General features: G+C 40.6%; 1 protein-coding gene across 1 annotated transcript in view; it reads left to right on the forward strand.

Annotated features, from left to right (window-relative positions):
• The window catches only part of LOC130172530 (transmembrane protein 266-like), a 47,605-nt gene that overhangs the window by 7,443 nt on the left and 13,794 nt on the right, over positions 1-26,368 (forward strand). Inside the window, exons 3-4 of the mRNA XM_056381317.1 lie at positions 6,980-7,171; positions 24,891-25,045. Of these exons, the coding sequence (XP_056237292.1) occupies positions 6,980-7,171; positions 24,891-25,045 (347 nt within the window). The remainder of the gene's footprint in view (positions 1-6,979; positions 7,172-24,890; positions 25,046-26,368) is intronic.

Below are 26,368 nucleotides of genomic sequence, written 5' to 3' on the forward strand. Positions count from 1 at the left end.
TGTGAGCCAGTGGGCTCTGGACAGCTTGTGTCTGTCATGAGTAGTTATGTGTACAGTCCTGATTGTTTGGGAAGAGAGCCAAACCTGCTGCTGTGCTGTAGATGAGAGGTGGTATGGATGAGATGTTGTGTGTAGGAGAAGCGTGGAGAAAACAACATCTATCAGGCCAACCCACTGTGGCATGATACTGTATATCCACAGTCTCAGAGCGGGAATCGATTCTTTGCCAAGTAAAAACAAGTGTGAAGGAATTTGTCACAGATGCACATTTACAACTTTCACAATACCACAACATACTAGTCCGTCCTGTCATAGATTTTCTGTAGTGGGACACATTACAAACACATTTCATTCCTTTGGTCGGGTCATTTTTTTTTAGTGCAGCACTGGTTGCAGAACTACATCAGCAGTAGAGATGTTGCACTGAAAACTACTAAATCAGAATCAGAGTTTTCATAAAAAAAGACCTGTTAAATATCAAAGGGTGATTAAATAATAAGGGGAACATTTCTTCTCCCTAATTAACTGATTTTTTTTTCACTTTTACTTTACTAGTTCTTTACCAGCTGTGTCTTCACTGCTATGTTATTCTTTGATTTAATTTAATTTAATTTAATTTAATTTAATTTAATTTAATTTAATTTAATTTAATTTAATTTAATTTAATTTAATTTAATTCAATTCAATTTTGGTATACCTCACTGAAATCATCCAGTTGCTGAACAGACAAAGGGCTGGCACCTACAGAAACTCAGAGGCTGTAGTCTGGTTTTTGGTTTAATATCCATTTTCTTTGCTCATATAATACATATTGCATTGTACACCAGTTAACAGCATCACAGCCTCTGGTGACTATATTTTTGACTATATAGAGTATCTATCTTCAAAGAAATGTAAGGGCCTCTTGCCGAGGGAAATAATCCCATCAAATTGGGATGAAGGCAGCAGCTCTTGAGACTAGATTGCAATAACACATTTTTCTGAAAGCAGAGAGATTTTATTAATGAAAAACAAAAACCACTGCTGTTGTATGCTATGCACGCAGTGATGATAAGACTGCGCTTAGGAACTGGTACAGTACCACCTCTACTTTTTAAATCATCATGTTCATCATCATTGTATCATTACAAAGAATCATTAATCTGTCAAGTATTCTGGCAATTATTTTGTTAACATACATTGTAATTTACCTTTGTGTTGGATCCACTTTCTCTCAACCTGCTGCCTATTTCTTAGATGGCCTGGCAAAACAAGTCGGCTCTCTTATTCAGCTGTGGTTTACTGGTTATAGGAGTTGAATAGATTGATACATTGTTTTTATTATATTATTATTTTTACCTCAAGGAAGAAATTCTTTTCCACAGTAGCTGTGTGACAGACAATTAGGACATATACGCAGACTTATATGAAGTTATACAAAATATACAGTATAACACAAACAAGCAGGATATACAGACGTTCACAGTCTTATACAAAATACAGGGTTTATGGGATACTTTAATTACATGGTTCATACAAACAGAGACAAAGACATGGATTGATAATATGCGTATACTGCGGGCTGGATTTTGTTTTGTAATTTAGGAGGGGATTACATTTAACGCTCATATGGTTGTAGGAAAAAATGGCAGCATTAAAGGGAATGCAGCAAAATGTGCACATGTACATTTGTAGTCCACTGGTCAGCTTTCCCATTACATGAAAAACCATAGACATTCAGGTCAAAATCAGCGCAGAAGAACCACAGATACCATCTCTTTGTTACACACATTCTTTGTCCTTCCAGGGAGGGTGGAATCGATAGAAACTGGACTCTGTTGTAGATACAAGACGTTTCACTCTCTTCCGAAAAGCTTCCTCAGTTCTGACTGAATGGTGGGGAGACCCAGGTATTTAACCTCTGTGGGGTCGTTATAGAGGCCACTGATGTCACTTGGTTCATTAGTGCTTGCGGCTGTTGCAACGACAGTCGTTAGAGTAATTTAGGTGACTCTAATGACTCTTAACGACTGTCGTTACAACAGCCACAAGCACTAACGAACCAAGTGACATCACTGGCCTTGATAATGACCTCACAGAGGTTAAATACCTGGGTCTCCCCACCAGTCAGTCAGAAGAAGCCTCTTGGATGAGAGGAGTATCTACACTACTGGTTTAGTTTCGTTTCCAAAGTTTTAGAACACCTATATTTTTCCAGGCATTACTGAAGATTAAATCATGTCTCTCTGTTCTCTGAAGTTAAAGCATAGAACAAATAAATAATGAAGATTCTTTAAAAAAAAAAAAAAAAAAAAAGGAATCATGGAATCTGAAATCCTAAATTTAATCGAAAGTTTTGACTCAACACACTCGTGGTGTTCTTTCTTCAGTGGAAATCAAATATGGTTCAGAAAGTTCATCCCAACTCCTATTGCAGAAGTTCCTACAAATGTGTTGCACTTGTAGTTTGCTTTGCTTTCACCCTCTGCCCAGTTCAGCCCAATCCAGCTCCACGGGGTTTAAGTCTGGAGACTGTGCTGGTCTTTTATCATGTGAAGCCACCGCCTGGTTCTTTTCTTCTAATGTTTTGGGTCATTGTCTTGATTTCTTCCTTTGTTACTTGACTTTTTCTCACCATTCTGATAGCAATATACAGTACTACCTCCTGCAGTATTATTATTGTCCTAATAATGCATCAGAGGATGTAGTAACACAGTTTGTTCTAACACTGCGATTGCACAGACAGAGAGTTTGTAAGTCATTAACAAAAGCCAGGACACCTGTTTGTTTGCATTAACTTTTAAGGTATAATTTGCTTCCATCATGGCAAGATAGGTATAAATGAACCAATTTCTTAATCTCTGAATCTTAATCTTTGAAATATACATGTTTTACTTTTGTTTTTTTTTATAGCTTGGGCAGTTTACTGTTTCCCTTTGTACCATTTAAGGTGATTCACTGGACTTCACTGGACCTGCTTAAATTTCAACAAAAACTGGAAAAGTGCGGGCTGTTCTAACACGTTTGGCCGGTAGTGTACAGCCGAGCCCAGTTGATCTCGATTCACTCTTCTTGGATAATCATGACCTGGATGACTGAGAATCTCGACAGACATTCTCCGACCTTGTCAAAACCAAGTGACTCCATCACCCACAATTCAACTCAACTGCTGACAGTTTGGTCAGATATTTGATATTTTTGTGTGTTATGATGATAGCAGCTTTTGCAGCCCAAGCACAGATGAGGAGCAGGCTGCTTTCTAATTCCACACCCCAGATTTTTTTTTTTTACCTTGTCAAACTTGTAGTTTTCAGGGCAGGGAAATGTCATGCTTTATGTTTGTTAATATTTTATATGTGCTTCAATTGGGAATTAGTTTTTGGCTGGTTCCTGCTTTACTGCAGTCTTAAGGTTGCACTGATTCAGAGTCTTGATCGGATCAGCCTTGGTGGCTTGATTGCTTCACACACACACACCCTACACCCATTCACATAGATAAGGATGCCCTCCAACAGCTCAGGTCACTCCAGATTGCATCAAAGGTCTTTTAGCATTGACATTATCACTGTATATTTTAATAAACCATGGCTGTGGCCTGGGATGGGGGTCATGGAATGTGTGTGTGTGTATGTCTGTGTGCGTATGTGTGTGTGCGTGTGTGTCTTTGTGGGGTTATCTTTTTATCTGCCTGCATGTCTGTCCTTTCCTAAAGGTATGCCTATCCGTCAGATTGCGTGCCTCTCCTGTGAATGTTTTAGGTCACTCAGTGTTGTCTGTCACGGCAGTTTGGATATGACTGTGTATATGATAGCAAATGGCTGCTGCTAGATGTTCTTTCTACACACGGCCATTACCACAATCACTTCAGAGTTTTTCTCTGTGTTTTATGAGTGTCTCAGCCATGAGGCAAAATAGACAATAACCTGCTATATCATGTGATAACAAATGCTGCACACAAGGGTTTGTGACCTGACTGATATTTTACACTTTTCTGGTGTTTTAAGTTTTGTTATCCATAGAAGATATATTTGTGGTTTTAAGTACCAAAAAGCATTTCAGAGTAGTTTTACATTTCCTCTCTTTTTCCCAGAGCTTTAGCAACAACAGGTCTGTTTTCTGAGTGATGAAATTAAAATATAGTGTAACAGATTTCAGGTAAACACTCCTGCAAGGTTGGATGCTGTTTCCAGGTGGGCCTTGCTTCAGCCATAGTTTTGGGTGGTGACTGTTTTGTTGTGACATCACAAAGTCATTGAAGTCCTGATGGCTAATTTTAAGGCGCAGTTTTTAAAAACGGGCTGTGTGCATTTTGTCCATGGATTATGCACTTTGACACGTTCACAGTATTTATATAGCACCTATTCCTACCCTTTATAATAAAAAAAGACAACGGAAACTCACTTTCTACAATATGGGGCCTTTGAAGAGTATCATATGGTTTTTCTGGTAAGTTAGAGTTTGATATTTGTACTTGCTCTGTGTTTCGTTGACAGACCTGGTGTACAAACTGCATGTAACACAAGACTTGTGGCTTTCTGAAAAGGAAGGAGCAAATTGGAGCAAATCTTTACTGGTGTTATCCTCTTCCTGAAGGTTCTTTTTCTCTTATTAATTTTCTCCTTTGGTAAAAGAGAAAATGGAGGCACCATCTCTTTTTCACCACCTTGTTTCCTCTGTCTTATCACCTCTACATTTCCACTGTCCTTTTCCTCTCCACTTTTCTTTCTATTTTTCTTCACTCTTACTTTTGCAAATTACCTCCACATCTCACTTCCAGTCCTCCTCCTGAGCCTTTGCACTCCTCTTTCCACCACTATCACTTCTCCTTGTGCCTCTTTCTGGTTTCAGCCTCGTATCTGTAGTCTGTCTCCTCTTCTTTTATTGTTCATAGCTTCTTTTGTCTTTATTGCCCTCCCATGTCCGCCTTGTATAATCCCCGATATCCATCTCCCTTTTGCTCCCACTCCTCTATAGTTTCCCCTCCCGATCTACCTTTTTCTGACTTCCTTTGACGTTTGAAGGAGAGTGGGGATCCACTCAGCTGACAAAGGGAGAGGCGATGACGTCACAGCAGACATGATACACCAGCATCTGCTCTGGTCTAAAAATACACACCACAGGGCACACACAGTCAGTCTGCAGCTGCACTCAGCATTTGTTTCCACCTCCACGCTCTACTGAGATGGCCCAGCTTTTACACAACTGGGGCTTGTGGGCACGCTGGGTTACATGCTGCTGGCCCACAACTGAGCTGCCTCGATGTGTTTAGATATTACAGTTTAAAGACTCTGGCTGGGTGAGGGTGTGGGGTGATGGTTTGCTGATATCAACCCTGTATAAGCATGATTATTGGGTTAACCTTTCCTTTGTGAGTTAATTTATCTCATGTTAAAAATTTTATGTCAAATCGGTCAAAGCCCTCATTGCAAATACCAATTAAAACCTAATCAATGGAAAAACTAAATGACTGTGGCACCTATGTACATCCAAACATCGGAATGTAAAAATGAATCTTGATTTACTGTTTATCATTGATTCAGTTAACCCCTTCGTATGTGGGTCAAATAAGCAGTCCCCTCTGTTTTCTCTTTCTTTTTTTGCAATGTTTTTGTCGGTTTTATTTTGTCATGTGTATACAATATTTACTGTGGACGTCATCTCAAGGTGACTGGCATCACAACTCACCTATTTAGTTTACACAGCAAAACAATATTACATTTGGTACGTGTAAGTGTTACCATATATGGAGTTTGCATGTACTCCCTGTGCTTGTGTGGGTTTTCTCCAGGCACTCTGGCTTCCTCCCACAATCCAAAAACATGCAGTTTAGGTTAATTGGCGACTCTAAACTGCCTGTAGGTGTGAATGTCAGCATGAACGGTGGTTTGTCTCTATATGTCAGCCCTGTGATAGACTGGCGACCTGTCCAAGGCCAGAAAAACTTTCGTCACTAACATTCACTTTAATTATAATTATTATGTGTGTCTGTTAATATAGTGAAATGACCCTCTTTAGAGCTACCTAACATTAGGTTTCTAGATAATGTAGCTATGGTTACTTTAGTTGAGGATGAGTTGTTGTGTGGCTTTGAAATAATTGTTTTGATCAAAATTAAAAAGATAATGTATATATATGATTTACAAAATCTATTATACAAATTCTGGCAGTAACAGGAATCTTAACTTCAGCAATCATTACAACATTGTTCCCAATGTAATGGGTAATGTAATGTATGTGCAGTGAACACTGTAAATATCAAGTAATATTCACCTCTCACTATCAGCTGTCCTCAGTCTGTTTCCTGTCACTTCTCTTCCCTTTCTCATCAATTCAACAATTCAAGTTCTTTTGTGTTCGGGTTGTTCGGGTTATGTTGTTGTGAATTAAGCTTATTTACTATTGGATGACAATGGCTCAAATTTCCAGCCTGCCCAAGAAAATCTAGACAGTCGCAACACACACACACACACACACACACACACACACACACACACACACACACACACACACACACACACACACACTTACACACACACATACACATAAACAAACACAGTAAATCACTGTTTTTGATCAAGGCACTGCACCTGCAACTCCTCTGGTCCTAACCAGCGGAGGATCGTATGAGTACTCAATAGTTCCCGGGTGATGTTTGGGTGTAACATTCTCTGACCTTGCGTTTGCTCCCCGTTGCTATTTGGCTGAATAATTATCAAAGTGTTTTGCATTTTTATCTGCATTGCTTTTGTGCTCACACATGTATGTTTCATCAGCTATTATTTGCTATTTTTATGATTCTTGATGAATATTGATAAGTTGTTGAAGATGATTTATTTCATCAAAAATATACCATCTTTATGTAAAGAAATTATTTAAGTGTGGACGATGTGGAAGGGGTTGTTCTTTTATAGTAATGTATGTCTTTCTCTGTCCTGTTTGTCTCCTGTGTTGCTGTGTGTGTGGGTCCTCTGTCTCTCTGCTGGTGTTGGCATGTAACTAGGGAAGCGGAGCAGGCAGGTCTGTCAGACTTGGAGATCATCTCCCAGCCGGTGGAGGATGAGAACCAGTGCTTGGCTCCTCCAGTCCAGCTGGTGAGTTTTGGCTACAGAGATCTGCCCCTCGCAGCTCTGGACCTCTCGCTGGCTGGATCACAGCTGCTTTCCAATGCAGATGAAGACGAAAACAGAGAGGGGTGAGTGCAACTACTGTTGTATGGAAAGCATTTCTTCTATGTGATACATACATTTATTTATTTTTTACTTTGTTTGCTTTCATGGTTCATCTCTGTGGAAAGTGTGAGTGACACTCCATGTGATCATGTATTGGTTCCAAACAGCATTTAGACAACAATTCTCTACACAATCGTCTCTACACAATTTGGCAACAGAGAGGCGTGAATCACACATTGGTGGTATTTTTTTTCTAAGTGACTATTCTTAAAGTGTTTTTATGGCACAAAAGTGGAACAATCACACTCACAGTCAGTGTTGAGCCAACAACTCCTGCAGTCTGTTTAGGGAACTAGGAAAAAACCTGATTCCCAAAATCAACTAAAAATATCACTCTTTTGAAAAGCACCTATCTCTTATGTCACATCCTCTTTTCACCACAGCGCCCACCAAGCTTTCTTTTTGAATGCCAGTGAGTAATTATCATTCCCCTGCCTTGAGCACGTCGTGTATGTTTGTAAGAAAAACTATCCAGATTTTCGTAAATGATTATATTATTGCTCTTACCTGTATATCACCCCTTCACCCATGCCCACTAGCTTCAAATGATTTCACCTCTTCTCAGTTTCCTGATGTTCACTCTCATGGTCTGAATTATCACTGATGCCACATGTGAACGACTACAACTAGCTTTTTGCTACACAGCATAAAGTTGGTGCATATGCCCGAGATATTGTAATGAATAATGTGATTTCAACAGATATTGTGAATTGATATGATTGGCAGAGCTTGTGTTTCTTTCTCGGTTTCTCAGTCACTGTTCATATTGTTATAGCTGATCACACTCAAGCTATCACAACAGAAGGCCAGAGTGTTGCTTGTTTGCTGGAGGATTCATCAAATTGCTTTGGTTCCTAATTTGGTATATTAAGCCATTTTTTTCTTGACTCATGATACAAGCAAAGTTAAGGATAATGCTCTTTTTTTCTTTTTACACATTACAGTCAAGGGAGCCAACTGAGCATTTTATCTGCTATAATTAGCCTTACCATTTTGCCCGTCTAGCACCTATGATATTCACTTACCAAAAATAAAGACTAATAAAATCTGTAAGTATTGTGACATCAGTGCTGCCTTTGTATTCTGGCGTGAATCCTCAAAAAACCTAATACAGGGTGATTTCCAATTTAATTGAAAATACATTGTAACTGAGGCATCATCTGATTGAAAATAGGTTAAGGGGTAGCTGATGTAAAAAAAAGAAAACAGTATACCTTAATGTCAAGTACTGTTGTTGTAGAGTAGCTACTTATGTGCATAATCTGAAAAATGATTCAGAGTGAATTAGCTCAGTGAAACAAATCAGTATTCAGAGCTCGTCATTCTCACCCCGAGGTGATTACATTGACCAAAACATCAGACTTAAAAGCTAGTGACAGCAGTGGTAAGCTAGTCATTCTTACCTGTCGTATCAAAACATACAGCTCTGCTATGGAGGTGTCCACCTTTCAGACTCTCCTTATAGTACTTTGGAGCTACCTGATGCAATGCAAACTTTGCTGATCTTCCCTGTCAGCAGTGACAGAGTTCAGAAGAAGCTTAGAGAGACAGCAGGTGCACAGCTTGTATTGATCTTTACCTCTTGCAGAGGGAGTATGGAAGGTGTTAGGAGATGGACGTGCATCATACTGTACATACAGGTGAACGTGACAGCTTTAAGGAAACCAGGTATGACGGGAATATATGCTGACACTGTCAGCCAGCTAGATGGAAATATGTCTTCTCTCTTGGAGTATGATTGAAATGAAATAGGAGAAGACATAAGTGTTTTTTAAAGTTGCACAGAACAATTGTCTCTACTGAAAACATTGTAAAGAAAGATCATATTGACCACAGATAATTTATGTAACATTTTCACCACCACCAGTGTCCAGCATGGAGCTGTCACTGTGCAGTCATGAGCAATTAGGAAGCGTGGGAGAGCTGCGACCTCCAGGAGGGACGTCGTGTGTGCTATTATCAGTCCTCTGAGTGTACCTACTACACACATTGTACCTTTTATTCTATCCATTTCATATACATCATGTCGCCTCATCAGTTTTAATAAAGCTAAATTATTATTGCAATAATAAAAGACATTTTTTGGAAAACTTTGACTGCCGTAAACAATCCCCAGTTGTTAACCTTTGTGTAAGATGCTGAACTTGTAGTTTGTCACGGTCTTGAGACAATATGCATGTAAACTGATTTTACACATGATGTTCAGTTTACTCGAAAAAAGAGCTGACTTATGATCTCTGTGGATCTGGAGGGAGCTCTCCAAAGTCAAAGCTTCTGTCGCAAATTTGGGTTGCATTATGGGAAATGTAGAATTCAGTAGTTATGGACCCATACTAGGGATTAAATGTCAGGATACCTCAGCTTCTGGTGCTTTCATTTTGACAATTCGTTTTTCTTGTAAGTCCTCCATTTTTATTTGAATGCACTTTTTATTTCCACTGCGCTCTATGATTGCACTCTAATGCAAACTAAAATCGTTTACAAACCCTTTTTGTGGCCAATATTTAGTGACTTACTACCACTTAGTCAACTTTTTGTTCAACATATCACCATAGTTCCTGTTTCTGTGATACAATATTTCAGTATGATAGGACATTTGCAAATGTAGCAGCCTCACTGAACTGAACCATCTACCATCGTAGCCCATCTACCACACAAACGGACACACTCTCTCTCTCCCTCTCTCTCTTTCGCTCTCTCTCTCTCTCTCTCTCGTGCTCTCCCTTGTGCTTTCTCTCTCACACGGACACACACACACACACACACACACACACACACACACGCCCCATCACACTTGCATAAATGCCACATAGTATGCATGATTATCATCCATCATGCGTTAAGTCTCCCTCCCCAAGTCCTTGACTTGCTGTCCCCGTTGCTCGGTATTACGTCGATTTATCATTAAGTGACAACCTCTAGGTTGTCGAGCATCCATAAGTTAACTCAGATCAATTCATCATTTCAGACTAAAGCACCCGCCCTCTTCCTCCTGCCTGCTGACAACAGGAGCCTTTATTGTAAGTGACATTTTACAGCGCATGAGCCAGGAGCCGATAATATCACACACTTAATTTGTTGTAAGTCTTTTGTCTAACTATACATGATGTCACATGCACTTACTGTATTTTGTGTCACATGTTTGATCAGAGCGAGGCTGTTTAAGGTCGTTGTGCAGCACAATTAATTATATCATTGATGTAGTACTGTCTACAGTTTGAAGTCTAATTTGAAATCTACAAATTGTCACAGACAGTTCTCGACTGATTTGTACATGTTTTTTATGATTCATTCCATGTTTTTACAATTCAGCAATTCAGACTTTTTTTTTCTCTCTGACTGAATTTGGATGCGTGACGAGGAACATTGCACCCTGTGCAATATGGGTCTCAAGCTTAATGAAAAAGGTCCCATAAACTTAAAATTCAAGATTATTATAAAGCAACATTATGTAAAATGATAAAAATGAATTATACAGACAATAAAAAATATCAAAAAGAGGAAAATGCTGGAACAGTCAAACAGGTTTAGAGATGAGTGTCCGCATAGTAATTACAGTTAAAGTCATGTTAAACTTTTGAACTGCTGGTTGTGGTTCTTGTTTTTTTTCTGCATTAACATGACTGTGTGGCATATGGATATGAGGTCACATCACAGCTGTCCTTTTGATTAGTCACGATATTAACAGATTTTTTTTTTCCACCATGCAAAACCTACTCCCTGTCCAGTCTCCTCATTCTGTCCAGCAACTGTGACTCAAACCTGGCTCTTAGCACTAGCTCTCACTAGGATGCACATAAACACCATAAGCTGTAGTACAGGCTCCAACACATACACACGCATGCACGTTCATGCACGCACACACACACACACCCAATATCCATACACAGTATCTCATCCAAGTCCTCCGTTTGACACCAAATCAGGTCTCACTCCATTGGTTCCCTTCAGTTAGCCAGTCATGGCCAGAAACAGATGGATGTCACAGACGCACCGTCAACAGTGGGCGATGCTGACGCTCACGCTGTGCTTGTATCGCAACCAGTACACCCCTCATGTGTCCTGTCGTATATCAGGGTTTGTGATGGCATGTATCTCCATCCCTGTATGCAGAACGGATAGATGTGAGTTAATGAGACTGTGAGTTGATGTCATTCACTCACTGTCTTGGGTTGCTGTTAATGGGAAATACTTTAGTGTACAGTGATGAATTATGCATGCGGCATTTCCTACTCTAGCTCAATTTGTGAAATACCTGTAAGCCTGCTGAAACTATGATTTATACGATAACTGGGTCACGAGCCTGCTGTTGTTAAGTAATTACAAAAACAAGACTACCAATATGTTTAAATGAGCTTGGGTCCGAGGGCAAGAGACTAAATTTCTCCTTGTGGTCTCTGAGGCTGAAAAACTGTGTGAACCCCTGCTGCAAGCAGCTCTAACAACAGATTTACCAGTCACTGCGGTGAGGGTTATTTTACCAGTGAGCTCAATTTACTCAAACTGTGCTTAGTGCGATGGGGTCACTATTTCATATTCAAGTCATTAGTGCGAAATGTCTGGCTGTAAAAATGCTGCCAGTGGGAGTTGTAAAAGTCATCATTCTTTCTTTTAGCTTTAATGAAATTCCATTTAAATCCACCAGGCATGAGCTCCAGTAATGTGTGTGTTACATCTCCAGTATACCTTAAATGCCACTACTAATCCCTCAAATTAATCATTATTATCAGGCCTTGTGTCTGGCCTTGTATTGGAAACTTTCATTAGGATGTTCCTATAGCTCTTGGTTTGTGAGAATAGAGGTGAACTATCAAGAAGGCATGCTGTTTATAGGTCTCACCAACCTGTGAGAGAATATACAACACTTTCAGTTGGTGAGAATCAGCAGTGCAAAAGGAAAACTGAGAACAAGAGAAGAGGGGAGGCCTCCTCTGACATTAAGGCCATGTCATTAGAATCAGGGCGATGTAGCGAGAGAGCGTCTCACTGAATGTGTCAGTCAGTCTGCTTCCCTCTAGGTCCCAATTCTATTTTATTCTGTGGATTTCAGCACCGCTGGGCTTTCGGTGATTACGCCGATGCCTCCGTCTCCTCATTACCGTATTGATCTACCTCTCAAACAGACAGCGGCCATTAGCCTCCTTAGATGACATTCATGGACGCCACGCCCATGCACCATCATCATGTTTTACAATGTATAATGCGGCAGTGGGCAGGTTACTTAAATCAGCGCTTTCAGATTAGCTTACCTGTGAGTGTACTTTGTCGGGTCATAACAGTATGTAAGCACCGTCAGGCCCATGTATGTGTGTTCGCTTTCAGAATGGCGGGAGGAAAGGCTGGAGTGCATCTAGCAGAGAGACAGATTGCAAAACTCATCTTTTGGAAAATGAGATTGAGGAAATGAACCTTTTTTTTTTGTGGAATGATGAAGTGAAGTTGAGAGGAGGCAAGACGGTGGGACGGCAATCCACAGCCATCAAAATGAAAACGTATGTGGGAGAAGAATCTGTTGGCTGCTCCGCTGACTCTACCTGGGAAAGTGTATTGCTCCACCCTGCCTACCCCACCACCACCCCCACCAGCCTGCATTAGCTGGCTCATTGGTTTTCTGAGATAGTGAAGGAGCGTCATGAAGAAAGCTGTGCATGGGAGAATGTTTAGGCATGCTCTGTAGTGATGTTTGGCAGAACGGAGCGCGTGCACTCCTGAAACTAAGAATGTCACAGCCACGGTAGAGGTGTTTCATCAACATGGTGACAGTTCATTGGGTGAGGGGTGGAAAGTTATTTTCACTGGGTAGTTTGGGAAATGTCTCGCTGTCAGCAAAACTTTTCTCATCTACTCATTCCAAAAAGAAAGTGGGTGTAAATGAAAAATATGCAAACTTTCTGTTGTAATGTGTTAAAAGTTAACATCAAATTTAATGTAGCTGCATGTAGCATATTTTAAACTTACTGTAGTAAGTAGAAGTAGAAGTTATCAGTTTTTTGCCTGAAATAGACACTCAGAGAAAAACAGCAAGAAAAAAAAAGCATATTTACATGTTATGAGCAAGAGACAACTCAAAAGCTGTAATGGCGTTTAACAAACAGAGCTTTGTGCTATCGTGGTTTGCCTATAATGTAAGGCTGCAGCGTGTTTCATAGCGGGAAGCAAGCAGAGGGGATTAATCAAGAGAAAAGGCTCCTGTGTCAAGCTGCCACTGTGTGATGAAGCACCTACTGTCAGCCATGTTTGCATATCATAGCCTGTAGCATTGTGAAGGTGGAGCTGACCTTACTGCTATCTCGTATATAGTGTGCTGCCCTCACTTCACATGACGGCAAAGTAGTCACTCACACACACGCTCTCTCTCTCACTCACACACACACACACACACACACACACACACGCACGCACGCACGCACGCACGCACGCACGCACGCACGCACGCACGCATGAACAGAAACACAGCACATAGAGTATTTATACATTTAGAAAGAGAGAGGGGAAACAAGGCCAGGCCTGACAAGCTTTCTCACTGCACTGCGTAGTGGTTGTTATCTAATCCTCTGTAATCATGGTTCACTTCATATTCCAGTTTATACTGGGCTGTCACACCTCATTAGGAACAATAGTGTTCCTTCATTGATGCTTCTGCACATTTAGAAGCTCCTCTCTTCGTTCTCTCTCTTTCACCACCTTTCTACATATTCCTGGTATTTCTCTGTTTTCTTGCTTCTCCTTCTATTCCCTCAGTTTCTTACCCTTTTTTTCCACACTCACTATCTCATCTTTCTTCTCTTTTTCTGCCGTTGGTTTCACACAAAGTGTACCTTCTCGTTCTGAATACCAATCTGCACTGTAACTCAACTAAATGCCAAGAATCATCCCATATTTTCTTATTGTGCACACTTGTCAGCACATCACGCTGACCTAAACTACCAGAGGCACCTTCACAAGCCCTCAGGAGCTTCCAGGTTCATGGTTCTGTGGTGAGGGTGAAGATAGGTGGACAGGTTGGAGATTTCCAGCACCCTTTTACTGTATTGTTGCCTAACACTGTGTTCCTATCAGGAGAGATGTGGGCGACATTGTGGGAGGTGGTTGTTCTAGCTAGCATCAGGGGGCAGTTGCAGTGTTAGCAGTTTTGGCGCCATGGTAAGTGGAGTGTAGTTATTAATAGCATTGGGCCCATCCATCTTCCTGTCTAGGAATAATGCTGGGAGGACCAAGGTGGCATGGGCTTGTGTTCAGCACTTTCATGGCCGCCCACTCTCCCCCTAGTCATCAAGCTGCTTTTGTTTGTTTGCTCACTATTTTTTTTAGGTTGAAGGGTTCTTTTGGTGCTTTTCAGCTTGTATTTGTGTAGGCTGCTGCTGGTGTGTGACTTTGTTGGGGGGGGTAAAAAAAAAAACATCGGGTGTAACAAAGAATGTCAGCGAGCGAGATTTGGAGGTCCTGGCCTCATCTGAAGCTTGCATTGATGGTTTGAACTGGCAATTAAATAGTCACTGATGATAACTGGACCAATCACAAAAGTGATTCGATCTTTAAATAGAGTTCCATAATATATGACAATATCAAACTTGCTGCTTTTAGTCAGAATTCATTATCTGCTTTTGGGAAGTTTACATTTAATTCATTATTTTACTACAATTGGAAAATTCTAAAACATGGAACTTAATTCTTCATTAGACTAGTATACTGTAGCACTGGACAAACACATTTTGAACTGACAAATTTAAAAGGGACTAACCTTGAAAACAACAAAACAAAAAGTATGTAACAACAACTCTGACTCTGTTTACTGGAGAAATACAATGTGGAGCCTTCAACTAAAATACCAGGCACCTGACACTTGCAGCAATACCTGCTCAGAGCCTGAAGATACAGTATATTAAAGTCAACATCTGAGCTCTGATGTGCACATGAAAAGGTATAATAAAGAGGTCACAGTGTAGAGTATGATGCTGACAGTGTGATGAGGAAAAAGGGAAACTACCTGGGCTTATTATTGTCGGAGGATAAGGAGAGGATAACACCTGTGTGCACTGTGAAAAAAGTCTAATGATTCAAGTTGCCAGACTGGCTCCACTGCCATTAAAAGTGCACACCTGAGCATTGGAATGATGTCACCTCCCATCCCGGTGATGGGTATGTGGTTGCCAGACGCGGAGACAGAAGCATATGTTGCTGATACGGCTGTTCCAAATGTGCAAGGAGTCCAGGGTTAGGTACCAACACCAGATGGTTCATCTAAATCTGTAGTGAGCAAGGGGGGTTGGAGGGGTGGGGTGTGCGGGACAAGGGCTCCTACCCTCTGCCACCCACCAGCTTTAGGCCAAGGGTCCAAATGTTGCATTTTGGAAATAACTGCTGGCCCATTTGCAAATTTTAGAAAATGGGGAATGGAAAAAAAATAAGCACGGCCCTCGTCACACAATCACTACCGAGATTTTGTGGTGAAAATGGTTCCAAGACTTTTGTAGCCTAAACCTGAACAGAACTGTGACATTTTATATAACAGGGGTTTTTAAATCACCTGTTATTAATTGCATTGACTTAGCAGAGAAACCTAAGATCTGAGATCCACTGTGCAGCTTGCAACATTATTTGGGGAAAGCTTAAGGGCCACTTGTGAGAGCGGGATTTGTAACACTGTACCTCTCTCGAAAGCAGAGCAAACAGATTCGTGTGAGTCCATCCCTTCATTTTTACATGGCACTGCAACTTTAGTCGAGGAGGTAAAAACATCAAATGATGACGAGCAGGGAGTGACCCGTTCTCTCCCAGGCTTCGTAATTCCTCTGCCACAGGGATGGCTGCAGGCCCATGTAGTTTAGATGCTAAATGTTCACTGTTTGTCAAATAGATGTTTTTTGTATGTCGCAAGGACAAATGGACATGGATAAACCTTTTATGTGATTCCCCAAAATCTAAAACATGCAGACATTGTGCTTTTATTTTGTGATTTCAAAATTATGTGTTCATATGAGTTCTACAATTTACCCTCCTACCCCACCTCTCTTCTTCTTTTAAATGCACCCAACACTACATTAAAAAATATTTCGACACAACATTTACAGTTTTAATGCCCAAATCCACAAACAATGATGCAGTTAAATAGAAAAACGACACTAGTGGTGCACATGCCCCCGTTTACACTTTCCCATCCAGGTCATCTGTGTTGCAGTTTGTCTGCCATGATATTAGCTTTACCAACTTTTATGACTCTTTCTGTCACTCTTGTCCACACAAAATACAGTATTGATAATGTTATGATAGTCACAAATAGTCACTGTACCCTCACACTCAGCCACCAAATCAGAAGGAGAGAAGGAGCAGAGTGGTTAATATTCACAGGCATGAAAAGTGAGAGACTGCTTTTCTGGCTAAAGCGGAAAAGGGATCAAGTGCCGGAGCAAAAACCTATTAGTGGAGGCCAGCTTGACGGCCTTGGTGCAGATGTAAGTATCTGTCTCTATTTACCTCTGGCTAACAACAACAGTTTACTAAAACCTCCCTCTCACCCCCAAAACACACATACAGTTTTCACACTGTGTGGGCTTGGTATGCGGGATAGTTTAGCTTGAAGGGTTTAAAATATTTGCCAGCTGCCCATAGACAGTGGGGTTCAACTGCAAGAAAAAAAAAAAAATCCACCATTTACACTTCGCTATTACTGGTCAACTCTGGAAGGCGGGTATTGGTTGGTTGTACGATTAAATCTTAACTTGACGAGGATGAAGTGATTTAATGCACCTGGGTTATACTGTATGTTTGGTCACTCTGTCCTAACACACACCTGTCACACATATATCATGTTAAGGACAGGTACATAAAGAAAGTCCTACAAAGACATTGCAAGATTGTCAGTGCTAGATTACAGCAGTGCTAGAGTGAATCAATGACCAAGCAGCTGCTATAGAAAACCTGATGCCTATGTTCATTTAACTCTGTTCACCAAGGAATATTTTAATGTCTTGTTTTGAAAGCACCATGCTCAGTCTCATTAGTCTTTCTTGCCCGTGCAGTCAAAATGCTGTTTTTTTAATTTATTTTTTTTGCTGCATCTTAAATGAGCTCCAAAATGGCTTTATATTTACTCAGTTCAGTCGCCTCAGCTGAGATCCATAACTAACTGCAGTCTATAGTAAGAGTACACCGATCAAAGCTGGCTTGGACTGGCTGCGCACATGTGAATGCACACAAGCAATATACACACAGAGAATACAGAACACACACACACACACTGACCTTCCTGTCCCCCTGTAACATACAAATTAGTCTTTCCCCAGCTCTCCCACAGGACTGCGAGGAAACTCTGAACACCAGTTGCCTTTGTTCACTGTGTTGTGCACATGAAGAGCGGCAAGCATCTAGCTACATGTTGAATATTATCTATCTATCTATCTATCTATCTATCTATCTATCTATCTATCTATCTATCTATCTATCTATCTATCTATATCTATCTATCTATCTATCTATCTATCTATCCACATGTACATGTACATGTACATCTACAATTTAAAAGACGGTGGGAACATTTGGGAAATGATCAAAAATGTGCTAAGAATCTTTTTCTTTCTTTTTCAGTGTAATGAATTAATGACAAATGAATTACTGGAATCACCAGGATTTTGATCAGGTTGTGAAACCTCTGAATCCAGACTGACAATAGTTACAGTTTACAGCTTTAGATCACTTCACATATATTACACTTGGAGTGCGGCAATCTTTATTTAACCAGCTACAGTTCGTACAGTATCAGCCATCGTTGCTGGCTTGACTTGACTTGGAAGAAGCTGTTATGTAACTGCAGCACATAAACAAATTAACTATTTGAATAAATAATTTGCTTGCCTGACAATATTGTTGATGTGAGAAGGTAAATACTGTGCTAATAATTCACCTGTCAAATTTCTTTTTTAGCTATTGACAGAGTGTAAGTTTAAAAAAAAAAAAAAAAAACTCTATCTCTGAGCAGAAGTCAGTCGGCTACCTTGCAGATTTAGATCTTGACTCCAAAGTCAGTCATATATTCTTTTGGTTGTGTTTCCCATGAAAATGCTGCAGGAGTTCGGGGGCTTGCCTCTTCCCTGCTGATGTGTTGTGATCAATGGTGCACAGGCATTGGTAATGGGGAACCTTTCAAATGTAAAATTAATTACCTGCAATCTGACAGCATCAGGGAAACTCAGCATGTATTTTATGCTTAGTTGGTACTCCCCCTTTTCCACGCTTGCTTTAGCATGAAGCATTGTGTGTGTGAGTGTGAGTGTTTGTGAGTGTGTGCACTGGTTGTTGAAATGTGGAGCCTGCTGGAGACACGTATGTCTCTAGGGGAGGATAGGATGCTGCATGTCTGGTGTCTGCTTTGTCATATTTGTCAGGTGAGAGTGAATTTGCCATCAGCAGATTTAGCTTGAAACGACACCTGTAACACTTCCTTCAGTACAAAGTGGGACTAAATAAAAGTCCTGACCTTACAGTAATGTACTAATGTGTGTGTGTGTGTGTGTGTTGCTTGCTTATGTCAAGCAACTGTGCAAATTGTATTTTTTCAAATGGACCTGTAGTTGCTGGTGATGCATCAATGTGGCAGAATAAGAGGTAAGGTAAAACAAAAAAAAAAAAAAAAAACTGAGAGAAGTAGAAATTCTTGTTGGACTTGTTCTCTATTGCTGTCTATTGCACTAAGGATGAATAAATGTTTAAGCAATATCTCCCCTTCCACTCCAGTGGAGTTCTTTATCCGATGAGACCATCAGGTGCTGTGAGTCTGACAGTCCCAGTGTTTGGTGGCTCACTCGACGTGCTGGTATCGATTACTTTCCTTGATTTAATCTCCCTCCTCTGTTCCCCTGTCCAGTGCCGCTCAATCTCAGCGGCAGTGGGAAACACTGACAGCTATATCAGCCTGCTCAATACACACCGGCAGCGGAAAGAATATACAGGAAGAGACGGGGTATGGAGGGAGAGCAAATGAAGAAAGAACAGTAAATCAGTATTAGGTTGTGAAAATTGTCAATGTGAAAATCTGTGCAGCCAAAACAAGTTTGAAAACCACCAGTTTGAGAGGTGACCTTGTCCACTGTATGTGCTTGTCTACTAGTGACTCGGGCCAGGTGGTTCTGTCAGGCCGTCAGGGCCGAGTGGGTCAGAGAAACAACATTTGCTACTGTTCTCTTGCTTTAATAAGACTCATTAATATACTGCATGTGTCACCAGCAGTGTCTGACTGCGTCCCCTCTGGGCTGGGCTAGTTTTGGCATGACATGAAGTAAGGACAAACACATTCACTGAATTTAGCCTCTATTTGTTTCTCGTACCAAGGCTGAGTCTTCACACTGCCTGTGAACTCACATCCACATATTCATCTCTGTGTGAGAGCGTGCGTGTGTGTGATGCACTGGCTCGTGTGGCGCATTTCGCCTGTAAACAGAAGATGCATGTTATCGATGCCGAGCAGATTGTAACTCACAGGTTTATTGCCTTGTTGACTCATTTTAATATCCTCAGATGATAGATGTGATCTTGGCCAGGATGCTACCTTACTATGCACTGTGAACAAGTGAGGCGCTGTTAGTAGATGGGGGAAGTTTTGGGGCGGGAATCTATTATTTTCCCTTTTAACCACAAACAGATAAACTGATGGAGGCCTTTTTCAAGTATGTGTGGACATGCTGTATAGTGAGAAGGGGCAGCTCTACCAGGGTGGCATCGGGTGGCTGCTGCCACCCTTAAAAATGCCTTGCCGCCCGAGCTACCACCCCAATTTTGGACAATCTGATTAAAAAAATATACAAATGAAAAGTTGTGACATTTATAAGAGTGAATGTCTGATATCTGAGGTCGAGTGAATGCAGAAAGTGGTGACGCTCCTCGTAGACTCCTAGGTTCTACCTCTCTTCCAGACTGTATCTCCATAAAATAGAGAGCCTCAGAGGACACGGGGTTGGTAACAGACCGATTTCATCCAGCTGCCACTAGCCGTCCCTGCAGCGGGCAGCAGCTCCTGTCATTTTCTCCCGGCCCCGGCAGCTTTCTGTGCAGCCTCTCCCGGTCCCGTCTGCACACAACAACTGCTGATGGCTTTTTTCGCCTGCTAAATGTGTGTGTAGGGTTGCCAACTTCCACTAGCAGAAATATAGTACGGTCGCAGATGGATAGTGGCGTGGTTGTTTTGTTGAGGAGTGTTTTGTTTAGTAATAGTAACTCGTGTGTGATTGTGTGAGGGACAGATTAAACCTGACTAAACCCAAACTGCCTGCAGCTACCAACATCTCTGAAACTGCTCATTCAGCAGATGAACATGCCCAAATTTCAAATCAGTCATGCAAGTGCAACATACAAAAGCACCCAGTTGAAAAAGCACTAAACTCACTCGCTCCAAGCCCCAAAACAAAAAGCCACATTAGTCAGCAATGCGGAGACAGTTCATTCAAAGCTCAGAACCTGAGAGTTCACCACATTTTCAAATTGAAGGTCAGAGGAAAATGATTTTTGCCGTTAAATCGGCATCACTGGATAAACACTGGATAGCCTGTCTTTTATTGTTGGCAACATTAAATGTGTGGCTTCGCCGAGTATAAGTGACCCAGTTGGTGACTATTAAGTCTCTACCCTTAAAGGAAGGTTGCATTGACATAGTTACCAACAACTTTGACTCTTATTTCAGAAATTGGTTGGGAAACATTGAGGGGCAATGCAGGAAACATTAAGTGAAAAATAGCACACAGTCACTCAAACTTTCCACAACATTCAGAATCAGAAAAACTTAAATGATCCCTGCAGGGAAATTTCTTTGTAACAAATGCACAACACACAAGTGAAGTCTGAAGTTGTACACCATTATTGATAATGATGATTACTAAAGGCAAAACATAGTAGTTAAATCACTATCAATCTTAAAAATGTTATAAAATGTAATGTTAAAAAGTCATGTGGCACAAAAATGCAATGTTTTAGAGTTAAAATATCTTCATATATAGATATATATACTGTATATGCCAATTTAATTTCTAAATTGGCATTCTTTCAAACTCTACTGAGAGACATTAAACAGGCATTTGAATTTGTTTTATTAGTTAGTTTGTGGGCTCGGGTGTGGAACTCTGACTCAAGATCTCATTGTACCTAAAATCGTGACCATGGCTCTGTTACAGGAGTCCCTTTCAAGACTCCATTCAGGCATGTTCACTGTGACTGGCTGCACTATGACATGATTCCTGGAGACATTAAAGCCTGATGAGACTGTACCCTTATAAAGTTTGTGAGTAGAGTATTTCACTTTTACCATTTCTTTTTACTACTCCCCCTCAAAGAGTTTTATTGTTCTGGTAAATTTTTTCTTATTTTTTGCTTCCCTGCAGCAGCTGAATGAAGCATGAAATCATTTGATATAAGATGCACTTTGATGGACTATCTAATCATATGGTGGAAGTCTGCTAAACCATAACCTCTGGAAATGGAGGTTGTTTGAACCAGTGAAATGTTTGGATGACTCAAATGCATGGAATTACCAGAGCACATTTTCTTTAGTCTTACTGCAGTCTTACTTGTATTATCTGACTCAACAAGAAAAAAACAATTTCTGGTGATCCACTTTTAGAATATATTCTAATACACACTACATTTTGGCTACACACAGTATTACAGTATATTCCATTCATCATGTTCCAACGCTTTGATCTAAAGGAAAGAATTTGGGTAAACACTGTGTGCTGTTGAGAGAAGCCATGAATCTGTAAAGGTTAGAGAAGGTTATTACTGCAGGTTGACTGGTGCAAATCCCCAGAGTGTCATGGAAAATTTCGGTTGAGAGGGTGAATGAGTAACTCTCCTCACCTTCAACCACTACTGTCAAGGTGGCCTTCAGCAAGGCACCAACTTCCAACTGCGCTGGTGGAACAGTTCAGTAGCAGTAAGTAAATATTTGGATGCAAAGCTGAAGGAGATCATTCACTCACTCACTGTTTAAGTCTCCCATTCCTTTTACTACATTTGTGAAACAGTGTATGAGGTGCTCTTATTTTGTTGATGTTTCTCACGGACAGATTCTCTTTGTGTTTGAACAATGAAATCTTCCTGATTTTCGCAACTGCTTCACATCTCATCAGCTATTATTTGTGGCACATGAATGCCTTGGGGGAAACCAAGGATGTAATGTAGCAGCTTGTGTTTGCTTAAATTCTCGCTCCTCTAAGTTCGGTAACATATGCTGTGGGGTGTGATTGGCATGCATGAGAAATTAACTACCGCAGATGTACATGCTGAGATGAATATTGACAATATGTGACTTTCATTTTAGTTAAAAAGACTGTAATTGTGAAGAGTGTCCAGTTGCTCATGGATACAGCTTCCAAGAACATTTCATCAGTATGTGACTTTTCTATTTTGTTCCAGATCTCCAGTGTAATGAGTTCAGATATTTGCACTATTTGAGATAAATCCCCGACACTTACAATGGCTTAAGGGTTTTCGCATCAGTGGCATTAAATATATGAAGTAGTCCACCATTTTGTGTCTCGTAGACAAGGTGCCCAGGTGTCCTGGCATTCAGGCTGGTGCACAAGATGGTACGATACCTGGCATCCGCAGAGTCTCGCCAAGACTCTGGCGGAGCAGATTCTACACCATCTGGAGCTTGCCTACTTGTGCCACCCCACCTAAAGCCAAGAAGATGATTGCTATCAGCATGATTACGCCTTTATTAGATTAGCCTTGCATTGTTTACAGGATGGTGGCTCTGCCCATTCCAGCCTTGAACAAATACGTCCTTCTGAGAAACCAATGGGAGGGTGGCGTGGTCAACTCGACAGCTGCTGAAAACAATTCACTTATTATGACATAAATGTGTTAATGTGGGAGGAAATCTTACAAAAATGGTTCGACTCTGATCTTCTGCAGTTTATTCTTCAGTGATGTAATGTGTCTTCTGTAATGGTCAGGTCGCTTAAGGTTTATTCAAGTGTGAACAGGTTATGTGAACATTTCTCCTTGATCAAATAGCCAAAGAGCCACGCATGTGAAATAAAAAAAAGACACGTGTGGCCTCTTCCAGTGACTGAGCAGGAGCAGATATGTCAGAAACGAGGAGGTGACACGTAAAAAAAAGTCTCCCCCTGGGGGGTAGCTCTAACACAGCACTGAATCTACCACAGTAAATGCTCTAGGACTGTTTTGTACTCATGATTGTAAAGGGAGCCAGCCAAGAAATCCCTCACCTCATATTATCCCACAGCATCTACTTTTCAGGAAAAAGAAACTGGGATAAAAAACAAAAAAATCCTTATAATCTGTAGGACATTTATTGTGGCATAATTTGTTTCTTCCCTTTATTCTTTGAGGTAATGATGGATGCTCCGTTTGTATGATAGCTCTCAACAGGAGCCATCTTCACCCAACGGTTTCAGTGAGAAAGTGATGTGGTTTAATAGGCTGTAACTGGTATTAAAACAGATAAAATATTCAAATTCTTCTGTGATGAGTGCAGCATAATCAGTTTTGCAGCCACAGTGAAAATGGAGCCATTTTGCCACTGTTGCAGCTCGTGTTAGCGCCACGCCAAAGAATGAAGACATGATCAGAGGAGAGAAATGCTCTGCCAACGTCTGTCTCCTCCATGCCAGTGCATGGGGCGAAGGGAAAGGTAGTGGGCAGAGCCAACTTTCCACTCCAGCTGGAGAGCTGGTGAGAGGCATTGTTTCTCTCAGCTCCTACTGTCAGCCCTTGTAGTAGCTGGTCTGTAAGACTAGCCCACTATTTCAAAATAGCATTGAGCCACCTTGCCAAACACTTTAATGGCCTAAATGCTGGATTCTTTCACACTGCCTGGCAGGATGGAGCTTTTGTTTTTCCAATCTTCAAAATATTCACCTACTATTTTCTCTCAAATGTGGAGCATCTTATCAAAGTTAAAGGAAGGAAATTGGCTAACTAATGTGCCTATTTAACTGAAAATACTGAATTTAATTAGAATTTTTATTTATATCTCACACTTTCACTGGTGTCTCAGGCCATTGATTTAGCTGAACATGAAAGCAGCATCCTCTACAGTGACTCCCTTCATTGCCATGTAAAGAGGAGTCCATCAGTATTCCAGTCACACTTACAGCTGATGGTCAAGTCACTAGTTCACAGAGCTTCACTGTCCCTGTCTCTGTCAATGCTGTCTCTGATCACATATACCCTTTTGCTCCGGCCGTCACCACCAAACTTTGCTTGGATTTTTTTTTTTTTATATATATACAGACATCACCTTTCATAAGTGTAAACTAACACCCTCTGTTGGCCAAGTCAGGGAGTTCAGATATCTGCTCAGCCTTTCACTCAACAATGTCACTTTATGCATGTAGAGCGACGGTATAATTATTCATTGCAGTTCTGCACCTCTTAATTTATTAGCTTTAGTTTTACTTCATTTAAAGGCAATGCATTGATTCAAAGAGCACATTTCATTCAGAGCTGTCAGAAAGTATGAAGATGTGCAGTGAAATGATGAACTATCTTGTTTAATCAACAGAATAAGCTGAGTTATTGAGTATAAACCCATGACGTGTTACCTTTTTTATTTCTTTTGCGTGTAATGAAGTTTAACAGAAATGCAATAAATGAGTCCATACAGATACAAATCCATTTTATATATAAAAAAAAAACTCCCACCTCATTCTTTGTGCTCTGTCTCCTTAGGTCCAACTGGCTGAAGCCGTGTTGCGGTCATCGAGTGGCCCTGTGGCAGGTCTGTCTGCTCAGCGCTGGCTTCAACTGTATCCTGGTGGCCTGTGTCATCCTGGTGGTGCTTTTCCTGTCTTTGGAGCTGCTCATAGACACCAAACTCCTACAATGTAAATAGTGTGCATGGCTGCTTATTTATTTCTCCTATTTTGACTTTTTTTTTTTTCTTTTTAAATTAAGAAGATGTTTGCTGAGCATGCAAATCCAGCAGTGCACAGTGTGGAGCTCGTAGACACCTGGGAGGCATCCAGTGCAACACGCAGCAGCGGCTCCACCGGAGCAGTGGGGAGTTCTGTACTGTCGTGTCCTTGAGCAGTAAACTCAATCTTTTACTAACTCAACTGCTGCTGTTCCTGCACTGTATGTTACCTACACGTCGACAGGGTCAGAACAAGAGAATTTCTTCTCCAAAATTAAATATGTTAATCTTCTGTGCTGTACATCTTCATTGGTATATTTGTAAACCCGTGATAAAGACACAAAGTTTAGAGGTTATGCCTTTTCATGGTCGACATAATGAGATATAAGGAAGGGCAACTGTGTTTTTTCTGAGAATTTCTAAATCAATCTAATAAATCAACTTTACTACAGTTCAGAGGGAAATATCCTACTTTTCACTCGATTACATTTCTTTTACAGCTATAGTTACAAATTATTTTCAGATTTTTTTTTTTTATTAAAGACTAAAAATTATAAATATAATAATATACGATACATTGTTAATTATTAAAGTAGTGGTTCCCAACCTTTTTGGCTTGTGACTTCTTGGAAAACAGTGTTTACTCAACGTCCTTTCTCACATTTCATATGATGATTTGTTAGTTTCCCATCAAAAATTCTGAGATGATTTTATTTAAAATAACATTTTGAAGCCCAAAAGTGTGGAAAGTATTCAATATTTCAATTTCAATATCAGAGAAAAGTAGTGCAGATTTTTGTGGCCATTTTTCCTTTTCTTTCCGTTAATGATATTTTGACCCATTACATTAGATTGATCTTGTGACCATTTGAAGCCTTTAAACCACTGGACAAAAATGCCTAACTGTATGAACTAGCTCTACCTTGTTACTGGTGTTACTTACACACTGATGCATCAGTGTTAACAATCTAATAATGTCAATACATCAGTCAGGAACCACTTTAATACAGAACCAGAACACATTACTTTTGATTCTTTAAATATATTTTGGTGATAGCTTTACTTACTGTAAGTATTTTTACATTGCTGTATTGATACTTAAAGAAAAGGATCTGAGTGCTTCTTTCACCACTGGCCTTGTGTGCTCCGCCACAATCATGTGTATGCATTTAGTGTCCACTCTTTCCATCACTGCTGTGTGCAGTCTTGCCACTCACAGAGGCGCTGGTGGAGCAGGATGGTAAATAGTTGTGATGGAGAGTGATGGAGAGAGGTGATAATGAAGCAAGTCTCT

Source organism: Seriola aureovittata, chromosome 1 (genome assembly GCF_021018895.1).
Source record: "Seriola aureovittata isolate HTS-2021-v1 ecotype China chromosome 1, ASM2101889v1, whole genome shotgun sequence".
Lineage (NCBI taxonomy): Eukaryota > Metazoa > Chordata > Actinopteri > Carangiformes > Carangidae > Seriola > Seriola aureovittata.